Source organism: Poecilia reticulata, chromosome 16, assembly GCF_904066995.2.
Source record: "Poecilia reticulata chromosome 16, P_reticulata-male-v2, whole genome shotgun sequence".
Classification (NCBI taxonomy): domain Eukaryota; kingdom Metazoa; phylum Chordata; class Actinopteri; order Cyprinodontiformes; family Poeciliidae; genus Poecilia; species Poecilia reticulata.
The window spans coordinates 24406605-24429283 of record NC_088845.1 but is presented as its reverse complement, the minus strand read 5'-3'; the positions used below and the strand labels follow the sequence as shown (position 1 = coordinate 24429283).

Genomic DNA, 22679 nt, shown 5'->3' with positions numbered 1-22679 from the left:
ACATGCAGCAGTCTTTGTTAATTATTAATCTTTGTTAACTTGATCTTTTTCAGCCATTTGTACACTATGTAATTGAAATTGAATAAGACAGAATTCATTTACTTTAGATGAAAAAATGAAAAAAAGTTCATAATTTATTTTCATAACTTATGCCTCGTAGGAATAAAATGTCATTTCTATTAGAGTACCTGGTGTTCGGCTGAAAACAATCATATTGTTGCCTACAGCATCTGGTGCAGGCATGTTCTTTTCCATATGCCAGAAATGGCCTAGTGTAAAATATTAATGGTGCCATGATTTAGGGGGGGGTCGTCCTGTCAAATCTGTCAGGTTTACTTGCTTCAATCAAAGTCTGGTTCTGTACTTGTAGACATTTGCTGGCATTTGAAAGCTAGAATCTATTGAAATTATACAATGCATAAAAACTGGACCTGATAATGAACTTGTGATAATTCATTCAGCACCAATTTTGCAAAACGTGGAGATGAATAAAAGAGATGCACACAAGGGACATGCAGCTCATGCTGCTTATTACACAGCATGATTTAAGCTGCAGTTTTTGCTGTGAATTATTACCATTCATACAGCACCTCTATGTGCACAGGCATGCACGGTTGCACAAATCCAGACATGTGTTGTCTCTAAGGTAGTGATCCATTTTGGCAAGTCTGTTCATTTGGTTAGAAAATCTGATTATTTTCAAGGGCATGTACACACTGATATAATCTGGAACGCTTCATTGGAAATATTTGTACAAGACATTGTTTAAATAATCCCTCCTCTGTTGTTGCAAGTTCTTTCTCACTTTTTAAAATGAAAGTAAGATTTAATCATTAATTAGGTCATAAATGGTAAGATCCTCATTTCTAATTTTATCAAGTAAATGTTTTTCAACTTAATTATAGTTGAGATTTGAGTTTGAATTTGTTTAGAAACCCCTGCTGAAAAACTCATGGACAGAAGCCGATACTATGTTAGCTTGGCATCCACTCTGGCCATTCATCCCTTCAATGATTATCTTTTCTGATTTGCTGGCATGTATGTTACATGCCAGCAAATCACAGCAAAGCCAATCATTAGAATAGTTAAATTTTCTTGTTTTGCACATTCACTTTTTTTGCCATTAATCCATCAGTATGCTAAGGTTAGCTTTGCGCTGTGTAAACAGAAAACAGATTAACACATTTAATTAGGCCATATTTGGATGAACAAGCTGGCAATTGCTTTTCATCATAAACATAGTCAGGCTGACTCAAATTTTGTTTAGTTCTTATCTTAATGACAGCACAATCTTTGTCCTCGCCTTCATTTTCATTGGATTTAAAAATATCCTGAAATATACCGACAAGACGATATAGTAAGTGGGCTGCTTTACATGTGTACACTTAGTAGGAATTGCTTGTTCAATCTGTTCAGGTGCTTTTGTAAGTTCTGGTTGTTTATGCTTTCTGCTATCGTCTTATTGATACTTAAACCTGTAATCTCATGTCGATCCTTTCCCTATGCGAGATATTATATTGTTGTCAGTTGAGTTAAAGGTTTCACAAACCATAATCTCTACAAGACATTTCCAGTTTTATTGTCACTTCTTGTTTGGATTTACCAGGTCTGACCAGCCTCTGCTGGCACCACATCCTCCACAGTTCAGTCTGTTACAGTACTGTACCTCTCTTCACTTAGATGTCCACAATGTACAGCCACAGCTTTGATTGTAGATTATCATAAGATGCTCTAAGAGGAAGTAGAACTGTAGACTACACTTTAAGAATATGGCGTTCATTAGGGGCAATGGTGGCGGCAGTGCTAGGAGTTTGCCCTGCTTTTGGTGGGTCGCCGGTTTCATTAACGTTCCTTTTGCCTTTGTTGCTGTGTCCTTTTGCAAGACACATCACTCATCTTGCTTGCTGGAATGAATTCATTCATTCCAGATGAATGAATTTAGTCCATTCATCTGGAAGTTGTCAATGACCATTGGCCTTTTTGTTGGTCAAAAAGGCCAATGGCACATTATTATTTTATTCTCAAAAAATGCCAGGGTAATTTGAGAAGGTTTACCCACATAGACAAAGCAAAAACTGTATGCAACCTTGACAAAAAGTAGAATGCAGGTCTTCTATTTGATCTTATGGTGCTTATGGACACCATAAGATCAAGGTGGAGCTGTAGAAAAAAATGCTGTCCAGTTTGGAAATCCCTGGACCTTCTTCTCACTTTCTCTGATGATAATGTTTTGTTGGTGTGTGCTGGAACAATAGGCAACAAGTTTGCAGTGGAAATCAAAAAAATAGGGATCTTTGCTTTATTTTCAGAAGTTCAAATATCTCAATGATTTAAGGGATCAGAATATGGTGTGGAAGATCAACAGAGGGGATTTAGTCTTCCTGTATGCATGTGTTACTCAGCACTGTTGTAGTAAATTATACATGGAAGAAAATTTGATTGTGGGGCCACCTCAATAGTAATACTGATCGAAGCTCTTGAGGTACTGGCCCATTTGTGTTTCACCCTTCACTTAAGACAATAAAATATTGATCATGACCAAAAAAATAAAATTTTCCGTACAAGCAGCTAAAACAAACTTCTGCCTTTAGGTTTAGACTCAATCAGTGAGGAGCTTGGCTTGTCTAGAGGAACTTTGAGTAAAGCTACATTTTCTATTCCATATCAAAAGGAGTTAGCTGTGGGGACCTGCTCAGGATTTCTCTTGGACAATTCTTCTTTCAGATTTTCTGGGCAAATCCTACTGGGAGAAGCCCTCAGCACAGAACAAGAACTTGTTGAAGATATTATAGTTTTGAAATGCCTCTATATTGCATTCCGCTATTACAAGCTGGAGAGTGCCACTGGTGAAAAGTATGTTGAGGTTTTCCTCTTAAACATTGTAAGAACCACATTGATGGATGGAATGAGTTTGGTTGATCACAAAGATATTGTTTGATTGTTTTAATGTGTAGAGCTTTAGGAATACCCTCAGAAAGGAAGTGTGTTTACCATTTGTGTTGTCTGAAGGTTATTTTCCATATGTTAAATGTCATAGCACAAGAACATCACATTGGCACTGTGTGGGTTTAATGAGGAAGAGGGACAAATGAACAAAAGCTGTGTAAAGCTAATAAAAAGTATATTATTTTAAGGAATTGGATAAAATCCAGTAACCTAACACAGTCAGAGACATGAGTTAGATAATTTACTGTAGTTTTCATGTTATTGTGGCCTGCATACCAAATGTTTTGTTGTTGTTTTTTATATACATTCAGCTAAATTTTTTTTACAAATTGTCTATTTGTACAAATCTTAATTTATAGACTTTTAATTGTATAAATGATCCAGAAGTCGGAGTTGAGTGAATTAATAAATAAAGAAAACGTGGTCTTAATAAAAGGAACTGGATTTAAATGAGAAAAAGCAGCCAACGTTGAAAGAAAAACTTTAAAAGATCTTTCAAAAGCTTTGATAATAAGATATTGTTCCAGAGCATTTTAAAGAGACTAATAAAATGTCTCTTTGGAAGCAAGAAGTAATGACATGATGACTAAGTCACTGAATGGGAACGGCCCCAATACCCAGGAACAGAGCGAAGTGTTTTCAGTTGTATTTAGCTTCTCATAACTCATATGATATATAACTCATGTACTTCATAACTCATTATCTTCTGCAATTTGTCTCTTTCCATGATTCTCTTTTCAGTGCTTTTTGGTCAGTTTGTGGTGTTTCAGACTTTGCCCACTGATGTGGTCGAAATCTATGATGGACCTTCTACAGATTCAGCCCTTCTCTCGTCCATTTATGGATCTCACTCAGGTAGCCACGTCACCCGGACTTACAGTTTAAGTTATTCAATTTTCTTCCTCATACTGTCATTAGAATTTGACTTAATTAAAATGTTTGTTTTAAAGAAGAGCGAGCACAAACCTGTTGTCTTCTAAATTCCAATCAAATCACTTTTCCCTAGACAAATGTAGAACGTAAACAGTTTCCTGTTCTCAAAAGACGAGGTGACCATCAAGCTCAGCATCTATTGTCTTTGAATCGGCTCCCAGAATCAAGCTATTAACATCTGTCTTGATTGCATCTCTTTTGTATTTCTGATTTAGGTGAGACGCTTCCTTTAAGTTCAGGAAACAAGATAACACTCAAGTTTACTGCAAATGGAACAGACACAGCCAAAGGATTTCATTTTGTTTACCAAGGTAAGGTTTACTTTTTTTCTCCACTTATATAAAGCATTTATCCTTGCTGCTATTACATAAAGTCAGCAGAAGAGTGCCAATGGATGAGGCTGGGCATAACTTAGCAGAGCAGAATGATGTGATGTCAAATAGCCTGTCTTGGCACTGAGGATGAGAGTGACAAATAAAGTGTGAGAAGACTCACAAGGGCTTTCTGTATCCTTCTGCCTTCTTTGTCTTGCCATCTCCTCTTCTCCCTGTTGCCTGTCTGCCTAACACACCCACCACTCTTTGGCTTTCTTTCTTTGATTCTTGCTACCTCCCCTTTTATCCATAGCTGTACCTCGGACCAGTGCCACTCAGTGTAGCTCAGTCCCTGAGCCCCGATTTGGGAAGAGGATAGGGAACGACTTTGGCATCGGCATGGTGGTGCTCTTTGAATGCAATCCAGGCTACACACTGCACGGCTCCAACGCCATCAGGTGCGAGGCCGTGCCCAATGCCCTGGCCCAGTGGAATGGCACTGTGCCCACGTGTGCTGGTAAGCACTCTCATCACCCAGCTCTCGCTATACTCCCCTGTATGCGCTCAGACACACACCAACACTCAGAAAGAGGAGACATTATAAAGTTACCTATGTTTCTGATCAGACGAAAATGAAGATGGTAGCATAAATATTTAAGGTACTAATAATTCTTGTTAGTTTCTACAATTTACCGTAAGGTTTGATGCATAACTTCATTAGCTTTACTCAACTGAATCACTGCTAACATTTTGGTATGCTTATAAAAAGTTTTGCTTAGACCTTCTGTTCACGTCTTTTGCAAAGCATCTGAGGGGATACTCAATGTTTTAATCGTAAATTTATTTTCAACTAGCAACACTAATGGATTACTGTTTTTAACATGGTAATTGTTAAAAACACTGACTTTCATCCCAACTACTGCAGTGCATGAGATCCCACGATCTCGCTGCTTTGCGAGGGAGATTGTAAGATCTACATGAAGTTATGACCACTGACAGGTGAAGCATTTATCATCATGGCTCACATTTGTGGATGAAGGACATGTTAGGCTAAAACGTTTTATTCATAAAACTGGCTCCATTTAGAGGCAGAAAAAGTGGAGAAGGGTCTAAGTGAAGGGGCAGAAATGAACAGTAGTGAACCAATGACAGGGTTATGGATGGTCAAGGCTCACTAATGCAAATAGGGAGTGAAGACTGTCCCAGTGGTCTGATTCAACAAATGAGCAACTGCAGCTGAAATCACTTTATAGTTCTGATGGAATGCTGTCAGAATAAACAGCGCTTTGCAGTTTGTAGCATGTGTGGCTGCACATCAGGAAGGCTTTTGCTCTGATGGCTGGTCAACAGGATAATTTCGTACATCTTAACAGAAAAACAGTCGAGAATGGTTTAAGATGCAGAACAACACATTTAAGTTGTTCATTTTTGCAGCTCTTTCCATGCCGACTTCTGCTAAGATCTTGGTGCCAGTAAGCAAAGAACAGTTTCAAGGGTCTAGAGGAGTCTATGCCTTAATGAGTCAGAGCTGTCTTTGCAACAGACACTATTTTTTCAAGCTACCACAATGTTTCTTTTATGATTTCAAAACTTGATTATATGTATGGGGGATTTTTCTGCCATAATCCAAGAGCTTTCAGTCTGAAAGCAGGATTTCATGTCTTTTATTCTCAGTGGGTGGTGCACAGCCTGCACCACCCACTGGATGTAGGAAGTTGGTTGGGTGTCCAAACTCCTGCCTAAGATCAGAAGGCTGTTAATGATCAGTAGCACACGGCTGGCAGAGGTTTAGTGTACTAGGAGCAGAAAGCTGACATCGTTGTTTCTCCCTACATCCAGTGGGTGGCGCAGGTTGCTACAATCATAGTAGCCACACAGGCACACCCGCTAGAAGTAAACAAACCACACAGTACATCACTTTCATTCTATTGGCTGAGAGGTTGCCAGGCGACTGTCCTAAAAGACTTTTCCAAAAGCGAGCAGAAAGTCAGAGCAGAGACCAAGTGTGAACAATCATTACAAGTTTTGAGAAGAAAGACATGAAATTCTGCTTTCAAAATAAAAACGTAAGCAAAAGTATTACGCGTTTTTTAAAATATTTTGTCTTTTTCTACTCTTGAAAACAAGCAAAGATAGAGAAAAAAACATTAATTTTTTTTTTCTATTATACAATAACAAAAAAAAAAAAAAAAAAAAATATATATATATATATATATATATATATATATATATATATATATATACATACAAGAAATTAACAGTGGTACTTAAGTTTCTGAAAAAAAAAATCCCATTTCTCAGTAAAACGTTCCAACCACTACCTAAAGAGAAGTGTGTGTAAATGTTAGATTTGATATTTAGTCTCAGATACTGAAAATTTTACTTTTTTTAATCTCTGGTAGAAAACATTTGGCAATAGAGGTAGCAATTTTGAAACTCTATAGTTGTGTCACCCAACAACTTATGTGAATGTCTCTCTTTATATGTTTGCTTGACTAGTCACCGTAAAGACATGCATGTAGAAAGATGTCGGCACACACTTGTGCACTCATTACATTCTCACTGTAGATGTGGTTTTCATTCTCTCTCTCTGTACATGCTGGTTTTCCAAAGACATGCAGTTAAAAAGCCATGTTTCAGTCTCACAAAGAAACCCACACAGCCGCTTTGGAAAAATGCATAGCTATGATGAAGTGAGGCAAAACCTATTGAAATACGGCCCCATGCCAGCAAGCAAATAATCCAAGACGGTAAGTGCATGAAATTTCAACCGAGGGTTCATCTGAGTTTCCTGCCAAGCAGTGAGGGAATAGCCATGGCACGCGTAGTTTCATTTCAAACACAGCGATTTTTATTTCAAGATTGAATCTGGCTGCAGCATCTCCCTCAGCGACAGTGTACTCATTCAGAATAACGGATATAATCTTATAGGGACTTGAGAAAAAAAACAAAAAAACACACTACAGTAAATTACTCGGGCAGCCTTTATTGGATATGACAGCATCGGGCATTGTTTGAGAAGACAAATTTGCATTTCCTCAGCCTGTTGTAACTGACCCGGCACAAGATTCAGCACCGGTCTGGTTTTGATTTCACAAAACAAAATTATTAGATTATAGTTCTTTAGGTGATTTTGAACAAGAGTTTGGATTGATTAAATTTTCTTCACCTGAGTGCATTCATAACGCTCACACAGTTTTTCATTTGGAGAAACTGATTTTTGTATATTGATATTTTTGTGTCAAAGAAATTGGGATGAAAGTACTTTACAGAGGTTTTAAAATGTAAAGGAATTGTATTCATGCTGAGAGCTTTTATGTGTAATAGTTTATTGTAGATTGATAAGATAAGCTGAATCATACAGCCTTTTGTTGTTGTTCTCAGATAAACTAATAAATGTCAACAGCATGATAAACATACAATATAAATGTTGACTTTAAAACAATTCATCACTGTCTAATCTTATAAAACCTTGCATATTTCTGATTCTTGCTCAGCGTTCCCACACCGTGGAATTCACACTTGGTTGAAACACTTGTTTGAAGGTGTCAACAAGTAAACAGAGTCGCAAAGTACTTGTTTTTAAACCAGTGAGTCTTGTTCTGAAAGAGCCTCCCAAGACCAATTAAAGTGTCTCAGTCTGGGGGAGTGGAGGAGGGTCAGACCAGAGTGCTGCTCCTGATGACACGAAATATTTGGAAAGTTTCTCTAATAAAAGAGGAAAATGACTGTGGCTACGCCCGACTGATGGTCTTTTCTTTCTAATAAACAATGCTTCAGTTGTTCTGCTACAAAATATTTTAGGTTTTTATTTTTTCATTTTAATGGATTGTCATAGGAGCATCTTTTGCCCCCTTTTTTTTTTAAGTTCACAGCTTTGTTGCTAACCTCCTAACGTTATTTACCAAAGTGACATTCTCTTTCGAGAGCATACTATATGGTTGTAATTGGATGTGTTTTGAAGTATGAATTTCTGTACCATTTCCACATTTTATACAGTTGGGTTATTGACATCACAATAGGCTTTTAGGATGTGTTACTAGAGAACGGGGATCAACAGCAGGCACAGACTTTTGAATTGATCACTTGGGCTTTGTGAACAATGCAGTGGATAAGTTACTTTTGACAGGTTCCAAAGTGAATTCTGAAACATTTTCAGCTCGTCTGTCAGACGTTGTTCTCTCAGCAACAAAACTCGTATGAGGAAGAATCCAATAAGCACCAGACAGAGTGATAGTTTGTGCTTTTGTCATGTCTGCTTTATTTGTTTGAATCTCACTTGTTTTAAGGTCCTCTGATTAGATTCAGTCTGAGTTTGCCTTTTGTAAGTGACATATGTTGCCTATATCACTTCTACAAATTATTTGCCAGTGGAGTGGCAGTGTATATGTAACTTTGAAATATATATAAATCCACAGATTGACAAAAACACTTACGCACAACAACTGTTTTTCAGTCTGGCTCCCAAGAGATGAATGATTGTTCATATCTTTTCAGTCTCACGGTCACTACATAAGACCGGGCCACTTTAGTGTTTTAAAGTATGTTTATAATGACTGGAAATACAAAAAAAAATACATCAGATTAGTTAGAGGTGGTGTAAAATCTGAAAAAGCAACAAACGAGCTATTTACATTTTTCCAAACTAGAGGGAACAAGTCTCGTGCTCCTGCATTGTGTGGCAGTACTGTTGGAGCATGCAGACGTTTTGCAGGTACCAACAAGGATTATTGTTAGGAATTGCTTCGTAATTGAATAAATCAACCGTGCCATATGGTTCTCATAACAACTTGGCTTGTTGTACATCTTGGATAATGAAACCTGTCTTTTTCAGTCTGCACCCGTCCTTCACAAACTGCTTTTAAAATATTAAGTTATCATCAAATTATTCTTAATTGATGCAATATTCTCACATATGTCTCAGACATTTTCCTGCAGCCCTACAGAATACAAAAAACCCCAGTGAAGGTTTAAATTAAATAAAACCAGAGGAAAAAAAGAATAAACATCCTCAGCAGTACTTTACTCAGTTTATGTGCCGTGTTTACTTGACCTTTTTTTGTTCTTATGGCCACATGGTTATTTTAGATGTATCCATTTGGCAGGAAAGAAACTAAAAACTGTACTGTTAGCCAATGTAAAGAGATTAAAACTGGAGTGGTGTTCTGTCTGTTTTGTTTTGGTTAAAATCTTTACTGAACTTACTGGATGTAGTACAGATTGTTCTTATTCTAAATAATGAAATTGCCGTTGCAATAATCAAGAAAAAATGAAAAAAGAAAACAAAAAAAAACTGAGCTATCATTTCTAATTGTACTCTGTATACAAGTCTTCATAGCCCAGAAAAGTTTCTTGACTAAAAAAAAAAAAAAAAATCTGATTACACATCTTTGTAGTGGAGCTTACAAAAGGCAGGCAGACATTTCTCGAAGATCTCATGTGCTTCCATAAAAGAAGCACATGTTCTGCCACTACTCTTTCAAGATGTTTTGACATTAACGAGATCTTGGCGATAAGCCTGTAAATTTTTAAGCTGTGCTGGATCCAAGATGCACTATTTCTTAATAGTGGCCCAACAACAGCGGGCTTAAAAGAACTTGGTTATTATTATGGGATATTTATGAATCGTTAATCTAAGGGAGAAAATGTCATTTTTTTGTGCATTGTAGAAATTAATTTATTTCACAAAAATTCATACACATACGCACACAGGCAATTTTAGAATACACACCTGTTCAAACTGCCTATTAATGCAAACATGAAGTAAGTCAATCACATGGCAGCTACACCAAAGCATTAAGCTCTCTAGATATTGTGGAGGCGATTTGCTGAAGTCAAGATTGTGATAAAAGCAGACTTTTTTTGGTGGCATAGCTGTTTTTGCCAGATGGTCTGATCTAAGTATTTCAGAAACTACTGACCTGCTGGGATTTTCACACACGGATATCCTCAGCTTTACAGAGAAAGAGCCAAAAACGAGAAAGAGTTGTGAAAGGCGGTTCTTGAGACAAAAATGCCTCGTAGATGTCAAACCTCAGAGGAACTTGGGTTGACTTGTTCAAGATGATAAAGGATTATTCCCACTCATTCTTTCCCATTTTGATAGTTACACGTTGGTAATAGTCACGTGATTTTTTGATATTAAATAAAAAACAGCTAATGTTCACAGTAACTAAATTGATTTTGAATAACAGTTTACTTAAAATAACCCTAAAAATTTAATCTATCTGAAGATTACAGCTTCCTTAATCTTAACATGGTCAAGCAGTCTTAAAAGGAATTGAAATAGTCTCCTTAAGCTGTAATGTGATCCTAGAGTTAATATAATTCAGCAGTAAATTCATGTCAATAAGCCTTTGCAAGAAGCTGATACTGTGATATTATGAAAGTGTGACTTTCCAATTTGTGGCTGCTTGAGCTGTAGAACAAAAGTAATTTTCTCAATTGTGTCAGTCAAGAGGATAAGAACAAAGTAGTCACTGTGGAGCTGTGTTCTAATGGTCTTTCTGACAGAAACAAATTTACCACCAAGAGAAATACTGGTATTTATGCTAACTAATTATTGAAAATCTGAACTTTTGATTAGATAATCTCTCCATTACTTATTTACTCATGAAAATCAAAACAATGATTATTGCAGACCTGTATAGGATAAATCATGTTCAGGTGAAAATAAGCTCAGCAGCGCTTTAGATGTGCACTTGGCACCTGTCAGGAAAACCTGTGGAAAAAAAAAAACTAGCCATTGTTTAGGATGTAGTTTTCTACAAATGCTTAAATGTCACAGTGTGAAGCTATGTCAGCATGTCAAACACCACCTGTGGCACTGCTGAAAATATGTAGCACACCGAAGTGTTTTAGCAGTTCAGATAAATATATTTTGTTTTGGCCTTTGGAAGATTGAAATTTCATAAACTTTTAAATCTGATGCAAAGTTGAGTTTTAAATGTTCACTTCTGGGCAGAAGAACACATTACTGTTAATCTTGTTATAGATCCATTAAAACTGATTTTTAATACAGTCTGGATATCTATCTTGTAAAAATCAATTCATTAATGTCGCAGGTTTTATATTGTCTCATCTAAGTCAAAGTTATTATGCCTTTTAGAAGATGGAAAGACCATTTTACAGGAATTTGCAAAACCATTCTTTTTTTTCTTTCTTTTTTGTCACTTTGAACCAGAACTTCAAAGTACTTTGTTTAGGTTTTCTGTGAAAGACCAATGCAAATTATACCAAAATCATAAAGGGTAAGGAATGGTTTTAAAACTTGTCGCAAATAAAAATCTGGGAAAAAAATGGCATGCATTTGTATTCAACTATTCAACTACTCCCTTAAAGTCCAGTGCAACAAATCTATGTTCAGAAGTCAAGTAGTTAGTAAGTCTTGTTTCTATTTTCATCTCTGTATAAATTCAGCTGTGAAAGCCTCAGGGGTTTTTAGAGAACATCAGTGAAGCAACAGCATCACAAAGGTCAAGGAAACACAACAAACTGGTAGGGGAGAAAGTTCTACAGAGGTTAAAAATAGGGTTAGAATATATAACAATATCCTGTGTTTTGACCATCTCACAGTGCACTGTTCAGGGCATCATCCAAATCAGAAAGAGTATGGAACAAATGCAAATACAGCCACTAACAAGGTGACCAAGGAGGGTATTGGAAGCAGCCAATAGACCAATGGTAACTGTGGAGGAGCTACAGAGACTCATAGCTTAAGTGGGAGATTTGGACTATCATTCCTGCACCAAAAACTAAATAAATTGCCATATTTATTTAACCACAAACCTTTAGAATTAGGTGTTCTGGTCAAATGAAGCTATAGTTAAAGTTTTTGGCCTACATGCAAAACATTATGTTGAGAGGGTTATTAATTGGTAGCGATATCCCACACACAACTTGGAGTTGTAACATCAATGAAAACTGCTTATATAAAGTATTAATGAATGAATGTAAGCCACAATTTGTATACTATTTGAATGAAATGTTTAAAATCATTTATATTACCCGTTTAATTTCACAAGCACAAACTCCCTCACTGTGATCACTACTGAGCTATCTCTTCCCATTTTCTGTTTTTTTTTCCCCCTATATTTTGTCCTTTCTCCAGTTCCCTGTGGTGGAGTGTTAACTGAGCGTCGTGGCACCATCCTCTCTCCCGGATACCCTGAGACATACTCAAATTATCTGAACTGTGCTTGGAGAATATCTGTTCCTGAAGGAGCTGGCATACAAGTAAGCAACATTTCTTTTTTACACTTAATTAAAAAAACAGTTTAGGAAGAGATTTCTTTATTTCAAGTGGGCTACATATTGGGTATGTGCTGTTTTACATTTGTATTAAGACTGTTTTCTTATTCAGATCCAGGTTGTAACCTTTGCCACGGAACATAACTGGGATTCACTGGACTTTTTTGATGGCGTGGATGGCAATGCTCCAAGGCTTGGGAGCTACTCGGGTAAATTTGATATAGCTAAATTTTAGTTGTCAGTTCCCACTTGAATTTCAATCAGATGTCACAAAACTCTAGCAGCAGACAGATGTGGTGATGGGGCTGATGACATTTGGCATGTCCTTTGAGAAGGCTGTCGAAAAATCCAAGAAGTCAAGAGAGAGAGAGGAAAAAAAAAATCTCTTCTCTCTCCCACAAGTCTGTCTTTGCAGCAGATATTTTCATTATACAAGCCCCAGTTCAGTCAGGAATTTTACAAATGTAGCATTGCCACTGGGCACGCGTTGATGAAAATTGTGCACTTGCCACATGGTAACCAACAAGAAGCAGGCTATCCCATCATTTTAGATGCTAAATCATACTATAGGAGGGACTGGTGCAGCATAATGACTTCTGCTGCAATATCCATTTTAAGAGATGAGCTGTCAAAATTTTCAAGAGGTGAATATTTCATGTAGAACAAAGCTCTTTGAATAGTAAAATAGCTCTCTTGTACAGCTACAGCAAGGCAGAGCAGATGTGCAGAGTGAAAAGGTTAAAGCATTATAGATTGCCAGGAATCAGTTTTAGCCTGGCCTAAACCAATGAGCATTATTGTCATTACGCTGGATGTCAAAATCTGCTGGCAAAGTTACAGACGTGCAGCTGAAAGCGAAAAAGATGTCCCTGAGATCAGTGATGCCAAATGTCCGTAATTGTCTGTCGTAATTGAAAACGGTTTGCCATTTTGGGGTTTCAGGATTTCATTTAAAATGTTTTACAGTCAAAACGAGGTGTCCTCAAATGAGTTGGAAGGAAATGTGATCCTTACGAGAGACAGGAAGGTGTTGGATTCTTTTAAAATGGTAACTTTGAACAAAAATGACATGAATTCATTTTATTATATCACTAAAATATACAAAGAAGAAAAATTTAGATGTTTTTGCTTCTGAAGCATGACGTCTAAAATCCATTAGAATGTTATTTAAAAGTCACACTACATTTAGTTGCGGCACTTTTAACGGTAAATAATTTGTGAAATGGGTGAGGAATGATTGAACAAAACACTTAGATTATTGGAGTCCAGCTGAACAGTAGAATGGGTGGTGCATTTATGGTGATACTTCATCAAAACTTTACGAATCTTTAACTATGATCTTGTACAAAAGGTGAAAGACATTGAAATGTTAAAACGTGTGTCTTGTGACCCATTTGCAATTTGATATTATGTAACCTGCCTGGTAAAGTCATAAATCACCGCACAGCCCTGAGGATCCAGCATGGCCTCCCTTCCATGCAGATGTAGTGAAGTTACATTCTGCATTGGAAGTCCTAAGCATAAACTTTTTGTTTGCTGTTCTGACTCTGAAATTGTGCTAATAATACTGTGTAAAACCCTTTTTTGCTTTTGATTGAGTGTAAATACGTCCTCTTATTTTATAATACAGGCACAACAATCCCCCAACTGCTGAACAGTACCTCCAACAACCTGTACTTGACCTTCCAGTCTGACATCAGTGTATCTGCTGCTGGTTTCCACTTGGAATACACAGGTATGAGAGATGACATGTCTGCTTGTTTGTCACTTTGTCTTTGTTCCCCTGCTGTACGTTGCAGCTGCTGCTCAGGGCTAAAACACAAAAGTGATGCTGCTGGTCTAGATGGCACAGTGAGTCGTTGATAGAAAAATTATGAGCTAGGAAATAGAACGGAGAGTATATTTTTTACCCTCTGTATCGTTTAATTTCCAGTCTTTGTGTCTGCGTTTTTTTCTATTCCAGCCTGGCATTCTCCAGTGCTTTTGCTTTCAAATTCGTGCATAGCCTCAAGTTACTGGACTCACATCCCTTTTCATTTACGACCTGAATTTGCTCATCTCTCAGTGGGGTATTCACTCAGAGGCTTTTTTTTTCCAAAAGGAGCATTGTGTACTAACATTTAAAGAGTGTGGCTGGTCCCTGTGGAGTGACTCATTTACTGCATCCCCTCAAGTCAAAAATTTGTGCAAATGAGAATAAGGGTGATTCTTAATAAAACAGTCCACTGTTGTTGACATACTAAGTGCTTTTCTTTCTCTTGTGTATTCCTCAGATGAATTTTAAATCAGTGTTTTTCTTTATCTGCTTCTGCAATTTATGGTCCTATGAGATTTTTTTTAACAAGGTACTTTTAAAATATGCCATAGTGACGTAAAAGTCAGCTACTAGCAGTGATGTAAATGAACAGCAGTTCAAAAATCATACCCAACTAAAAAAAAAAAAAAGACAGAAGTTTGTGGTATTGAAATAACGAGTACCGGAATGACATAATGGGACTTTCCTCCTAACACACCTGCTCACACAACAGCTGATCTCAGTTCAGCTTAACAGATTTCACAAATTTACTGCTGGTGTGATGACACATCATCACTGAATCTGCCCTTATTGTCGGTGAGAAAAGTCCCTCAGCGACACACCACTGTTAAGAATGACTTCATCACCAGCATATGCCAATCTGTTCATCTTTGGTATTGCATGGGGATATTTGGCAGCGGGTGTCTACCTCTTCTCCCTCTTCCTCACAACATCGGTGACTGAGAATCATTTCAGTGACATGTTTCTCCGTGAGCTTTCTTTGTGTGATTTTACCTTTAAAGTTGCTGCAACATATGTGCAAGGTCCTTGAATTTATTTTTATTGTGAAATTTGAATTAATTTTCATGCTGACATGAAAATTGGTATCTCCTCTTTTTCTCTTCACTGTGCTTGTTCAGGTGCATGTTTTCAGATAACTTGAGCCTCTTAGAAAGTCACTTTGTGTCCATAAATATTTCTTCAACTCAGTGTTAATTTGTGTTAATTAAACAGAGGCATAAATGTGAGTCCAAAATGATATTTGTGTCTGTCAATGCTTAATTTGTATTAGAGAGAAAATATATCCCAGAGAATAAAAAATGAATCTTTTGGACTTTTGGACTGAGCCCAGTGCCATAAATTTTACCATCAATGGCTACATTTATCACTTAAAAAAGGCCTTTAGTTTTTGGATCTTTTGTGACTGTGAGTTGATGCCCTGAGGAAGCACAGGGGAAGATAGTTTATAAAGTAAGATAGCTGGGGTTTATTGAAAAAGCCTAGAATATCAAAAGAAGACATAATTAGAGAGGTTTCCATGCTGTTATAATCTTAATTACTAAAATGACAACCGTGTCCCAGAGGGCATACTCTCCTGCATGTTTTAGTTGCATCTCTGCTCCAGGACACGTGATCCAAGTGATTTCACTAAACCATCAGCAGGTCCTTCTAATGACGACATCTAAAACATGATGTATAATTTACCTTGAGGATCAGGGTTCTGGATCACTGATCTGACATGAACTAAACAATAATATTGTCTCACTAAATCACATGAGAAATAAGAAAAAGAAAACGGGCTTTGTCGTTTGGAAGGGACTTTTAAATAAAAGAAAAACAACTTCTTTAATTGAGTTGCCCACAGAAATAGTCTGTTGGGATTGATGTTTTAGAATTAGTCATTTGGCAACTGCATCTTTAAGCAGAACTAAAAATAGACTTGTAATTTATGTTTGTGAAATGTATTAAATACATTATTTAAAGACAGCAGCATATTTAACATGATTCCAATGAGTCAGACACGATTGTCAATATTTTAGATGCATCTGCATTATTGGAAAGATAAAGAAGCACTGTGTGGTACATACATACTATGTTTTTCCCCCTCTAAACAAGTGTCATTGTATGTAACCATGCACTAATGTAAAGTAAAAATGACCTTTTGTTATAAACATTTCATTATACAATATTTACATCCAAATACACAAAAGTTTGGAGTCACTTTTGTACACTTTTAGCTGCTGTAGCTTTCAGTGATTGTCAGCCATATGACCTTGTCTTTCTCTTGCAGTCATGTGGAGAAATTCTGACCTAAACCTCTATTCAACATTTATTAAGCTCTTTGAAGCTCACTGACATTCATCTGCACTGAGCTGTCAGGCCCCACCACAGCGTTTTAATCACGTTATGGTTTGGACTGTGATGGGACCATTGCATCAGCTTGATTCTTTACCTTTTTAGAAATTCTGTTTTAGATTTCCTCCTGCCCCTGGAATCATGACTCAGTTACAGTTCTCTGACAGACGATCAAAACACTGTGGTGTTTGTTATTGGGCATTTTAAGATACTGAAACTGATTCGCTGTGCTTTGGTGAAATATGTTGCTGCACATTATGGCTTGTTTTCACATTGGTTTGTTCTATAAAGGTCATTGTTGCAGAAATCTTGACATTTCTAAGGATTGACAACAAACCAAAGCAGTGTGGTATGAAGCAGTCAGATGGTGCTATCCACTGGCTTATGGCCAATAGAAGCAGTAACACTCAATAGCACATAAACAATTTTACAATTGTAATAATTGACACATGTCACAAATATGTATTTGACCAACAGAACCGTTCCAAATTCCAACAACACCTAACTCTGATATTTACTTAGTGTTTTCCTTCTACATTATCTTATCACTGTCTGGGTTAAAAGGTTTTTACATACCCTACTTTGAAACATTATAATGCTCCAAATACTTAAGCAAGAAAATGACTACATGAAATGGCTCAGACCCAACTAGAAGACCATCTGTTTAAAAAAATAAAAATAAAAAATCCCCTTTGTGTAATTGCTGAATTCCATTGAGGCCAGTCACAGAAACCATGTCAATTGCCCATTACCACATCTTAGATGTAGAGTGTTGAAACCACCATTCCTAAGGCCCCCTTCACAACAGATTAGACCACCCGACGGTCTCCAGGACCTCCATGACTGTCTGAATATTGCTGAATCAAAAGCAAATTTGTAATACCAAAAATAAATAAACAAAAATAAAATTTAAAAAATCACACTTCAGTTTCAAGGCAATCTTAGCTCTTTGTGATCAGAAAGAAATGCATCTGCTCCTTTCTAGGACATTTTATTCATATTTCATAGGTATCATCCTGGTATGATTTATAGTTTTAGAATATGGGATGCTCTCCCGTATAAATGGAAAGTCTGTCTGACTCGATCTCAAGAAGAAGGATTGAATGTATGTAGGAGGAATCACCATCAGTATTCCCATCATCTTATCAGAGGGACAGGATGCAGGTCAGGGTGATTTTTTTTGTTTGTTTGTTTTTTTTATGGAGTGCTTCCAAGTCATCTTGCACAATAATTGTATCCTGAGGCTCTGCAGCTCTGAAAGTGTTTTTAATAAACTGTGTTGTGACAATTATAAAAGTATATCATAAACCTTATGAGCCGCTACCCACTTCCTTTCCTCCTCATCCTCTCCCTTCCTTATTTCTAAATATGACGCCAGGGCTTTTTTTGTTTTCTACAACATGACAAATACATTTAGCATTTGCAAAAACAACTTGGAAAAACTCCCAACCCCCTTCACTCCCAGAAGCTATTAAAGCTGAGTCTACATGCCATTTGATGGTGTCCATGCTTCTCTCTTGCCTTGGAGCCCTACTTTGCAGAGTTAGTTATTCCAGGCTTCTTCATGACGCACTTGGGATCATCATAGGCTGCCACCTCAATATTAAACCACTATAACTCCCTATTGAAATTTTGAACATGCTAAGTTTCTGATTCATCCCAAAAGATCTCTCCAATTTCCTAACTTATCTTATCTATAGATAACTATCTTATGATAGATATTATCAATAGTACTATGATCATTATTAAACATGCTCAGGACTTCTTTATGCCTTCTTTACTAAGATATTCTTTTTTTTTTCTAAAACTAAATTAAAACCAATGTTTTAAACTATAATGGCTTGTCTGTCATCATGCCAATGAAAGCTGACTGTAGAACCTAAGAAATAAAATCAATAACTAGAATTAATCAGTAATTAAATAGACAGAAGGTATCAATCCCCTTGAATAATGGAGGATCAATAAAAGACGCTCATGTGACTAAGTGTTGAAGAAAGTGATGCTTTATATCACTAGATCATTAATACATAAAATTTTTATTTAAAAATCCTATGATTACATGACAATTATAGAGAAATTTTTGTTTTTTTCCAATTTGTGCTATATTATGACCATATGTACTATATCAGTACTCCTCTAATTATAAAGGTAGATATATTTGAGAATAGTGAATTATTAAAAGATGACAACATTAGCATTGTTACTCCAATTCAAATTTTATTGAATTTTGACGCTGTTGAGAAAGAAACTTGCCTGGTAAGCTGCGTTATCTAACCTCTTGTGTTTAATAGCAGCTCAAATTGTATTTTAAATATATTTAACTTGAGTTATATTTGCCTCCATTTTATGAAAATTCAGTCTGTCATAACATTTGCTTATGCACAAGAATTAATTTTCTTTCCTGTGCGTAAAAAGCTATGTTTGCAAAGTCTTTGCTTTTTCGTGTACCTGGTAGATCTTCTTAGGTTTGATTATTATTTTTTTCCTCTTTTTTTTTTTGCAAACCGCCTCCAGCTTCTTATTTTCAATGCTAAACTGTTCTTATTATCTTCCCTGGTACAATGCATTTTAAACGGTTAATGTAAGTGTCAGATTTATGTAGGCTTAATAAATTTGTGAAAGCAAGAACAAGAACCAAGTGAAAACAAAAACGAATAAACTCGTTTTTTATGGCGCATTCTCCTTTGGCACGGCTGTAGTTTTTGTGACACACATGGTTCAGAATTAATTAGCTAAATACAGTTGGCAAGCCTTCCTGTTTAAATACCAATTGTGTTTAACAAGGACGGGACTCGGTCCAAACAGGGCAGCTCATGCAGGGACACGTCAACTTTCTGACAGCAGGGAGTCTGTTCCTGCAACAATGTAAAGGTATTTGCCAAAGGATGCACCCAGTTTCATTGGAACTTTTGCCATATGTTGGTGGACACTTGTTCCTAACTTAAACAGCGTTTTAAACGGTGCTCCTGCAGTTAAATGCCAAATTACGTAAATGAGTGCTGAAAGGGAAGTGCTTTACTGCAGCCGGGGTTTTGTTAAAAGCCTCCAGACAATGTGAGTAGGTCTTACAGGATTCCTTAGTTGATTTCTAATAAACGGAACACATTTAGGTTCAGTGTTTCATTATTTAAAGCGCAGAAAGAAAATCCCAGCCTTATCTTGCAAACACATTTCACCATTGCCTGTGCTGTTGGAGTAAAACATAATGCGCTGCTTTGTGAACCAGTTTTCCTCTTTTACAGTACAGTGCAAAACGAACCACTGTCTGTTCTGTGCAGTGTGGACATATGATAATTACATTGAACTGTTTAATTTATAGCAGCTTTGTACTTTGATGTTACACTTGCTTCTTTTCTGCCTCATACTATGACAGCAATTTCACAGTTTTGTGACTTGAAAAACCAAATCTCCTTGATAATGTGTAATAGTCTTATGTGAGTCCTAAGTTGAAAGAATCCACATTGCTCATTTGCAGCGGCTCTTCTTTTACTGAATTATTGCATGGGGATTCTTTCATGGACCTCAATGCTCTATGCCCCTTTAGGTTACCATCACCTCCCACACAAATATTCTAACTTCCCCTAGGTGTTGAGTGGAGTCATCACTTGAGCTATTTTCCGCTCTGATGGGTTACCTTTCTGTTCTGAATATTGTAGGGCTATATTTGCTCCCGTGTTTACAGACATCCATCCACCTACTTGTTTGGACTTGTTGACACTCTGAGTGGGTTTGAATGAGAGTGTACAATCATGTGCATTTTAATGCCCTTCAATGGTATGTAACATCTCTTGCTTGTACCTGCAAACAGAACAATAGAACAATGTTGTTCCTGTGTTGCTAACAAAATTTAGTCCAGTTTTCATTTGTCATCATGTTTTCTTTTACTTTCGGAATAAATTGAAAACATGTATGTATTAGTAATAAAATGTTGACAGTCACAACAATGTTTTGGTTGCAGAACTTTTTCTTTGCAAATCATACAGTTTATGGGACATTATTATCTATTAGACTAAACCAAATAAAAATAAATTGTACCTGATTTATGGCTGTACAAGATGGATTTTAAGCTCTGGTTTTGCTTTTGTTTTCTTTTTTATATATCAAAATGCCGAAGTGCACTATATCACAAGATTTTTTTTTTTTTTCTAGTGCAACCAATCAAAATCAATAGCAGCTATGTCCAAGTTAATATTTGAGATGAGAAAAGCCATGATTTACAATTGTTGGATTATTAAACCACTCAATAAATTATTCCAATGATTCAGATGTCTTTGTATGAGCATTTCTGTCATAATCCATCACTGTTTCCTATATATTTGAGCCAGAGGCGGTACCTCACTGTGTGCATAAAAGAGATGAGTATATTCAATAGCGCTGCAATTAAACTGAATGCTATAGAAATTATGTTTGTTTTATTAACAAACATAAAATTATAAAAGTTACAATTTTCAACTGTTTTTGTTGTTTTAACTTAGAGGCTCGAGTGATTACTATTGCTGAAGCAACCTGTCTGTGAATTACCTGCAGAATGTAGACCGTTACTTTTAACTCCAAAATGTCTTAATCCTACATATTCCATAATATCTAGACTTCCACACTTTAAAAATAAATTAAAGTAGAGCAACTTTGTGTAAAAATGTTAAGCATTTTGATCTCTTTTAGAATATTTGACATGTTTTTATAGTAAACAATCCTCATAGTTGATGTTCTTTACTTAGTCACAACTACTGTACCAGAGAGTGTTTTTGTTGCCAGCTCTTATGTATAGTTCATTCTATGACAGGAAAAGATCCCTTTCCTTCCTATTTTGGTCACTTCTTTGTGTATTTCTACTGTGAGCCTATTTTAATGGAACATGAGTCATTCAAATGGAAATAGAATTACCAATATAGGAATAATGAAAATGCTAAAAAGTAATCTCATCTGAAGCATTATAAGGTAGCAACTTTAAAAAGGTTGAATACAAATCTGTGTTTCTGCTTCTCTGTCTGTGTAACAGCAAATGTAGGTTTAATTTACCTAAAACGTCCCACACTTATGTGACCTAAATCATAACCATTGCTTTTAAGCCAAAAGAACACTTAATAAGTCATTTCTGTACCTGGGAAGTGACACTGTAATCATTTTTGTTCAAATCCAGCTTAATGCTTCTGTCAAGCATTACTTCAGAGATCTCTTTGTAATTTCGCTCTGATTGCTCAGATCACAGTTGGCTAGACTTTGTGATTACATGCACAAAGAATGGCTTTATGCTATTCCCTGCTTTCTAAGTGGTACCACTGCTGTAATGAGAAGGATAAAGAAACGATGCTTAATTGTTGCTCAATTATAAGTACATTTGATTCTAATGAACCCTGTTGTCTCCATGGATGGAAACAGATTAGTTACACCCTAAATATTTCGGTGACATTTACAATGGACAAAGCTGATCAACTTTCTGTTTAATTTGTGTTGTCGTATGTGATGCAGAAGAATGATCGCTGTCCACACTTGTGTGTTGTGACTCTGTCATAAGCAATAGGTTTGGATTCGTGCCCAGAGCCGGTGCCTCCCAATAACGGCCAAAAAGTGGGGGATCGCTACACTGTGGGCGACATGGTCTCCTTCCAGTGTGACCAAGGCTTTTCTTTGCAGGTAGGTGAAATCATTCATTCAGATTGTTGTTTCTTTGATACATGGTGGATGGATTATATAAAGTAGCAATTTTAAAAAAGAGCCCCCAAAGATGAGTCACTTAAGGCAGTGCTCCGGAAAACATCCATGTTTGTTTAGAAATGTGAATACACAAGTAACTATCCTTTAATTTGCCGTATACATGCAACCTTATTTCTAATGCTCTACTTTGCTTTCATGTTTTCCTGCCAGAATGTCCCAGTTTAATGTGTGAATGTGTGCATGATACAAAGCGGCCTTAGCCTTTTCCCATCCTTTTTTAGTAGACACATTATAGTCAAAACGTTTTGAGCTGTGGAACTGTCCAAGGCCACAGGCAATGGATTGTGAGAGCAGTCGCCTTACTAATCCCACACTAATTTTTCTCTTCCTGGCTCGGTCATTCACCTTATTTCACATTCTCTCTGGACCAG

The 22679-nt window shown here is 36.6% G+C and overlaps 1 protein-coding gene across 5 annotated transcripts in view; it reads left to right on the top strand.

Annotated features, from left to right (window-relative positions):
* The window catches only part of LOC103478352 (CUB and sushi domain-containing protein 3-like), a 245173-nt gene that overhangs the window by 130995 nt on the left and 91499 nt on the right, over nucleotides 1–22679 (top strand). For 4 of the 5 annotated variants that reach the window (XM_081597601.1, XM_017309426.2, XM_008432118.3 and 1 more), the window contains 7 exons: nucleotides 3688–3801; nucleotides 4095–4190; nucleotides 4507–4710; nucleotides 12304–12428; nucleotides 12556–12652; nucleotides 14074–14178; nucleotides 22109–22227. In XM_081597601.1, the coding sequence (XP_081453727.1) occupies nucleotides 3688–3801; nucleotides 4095–4190; nucleotides 4507–4710; nucleotides 12304–12428; nucleotides 12556–12652; nucleotides 14074–14178; nucleotides 22109–22227 (860 nt within the window). The remainder of the gene's footprint in view (nucleotides 1–3687; nucleotides 3802–4094; nucleotides 4191–4506; nucleotides 4711–12303; nucleotides 12429–12555; nucleotides 12653–14073; nucleotides 14179–22108; nucleotides 22228–22679) is intronic. The other variant, XM_008432116.3, reaches the window with a different exon arrangement.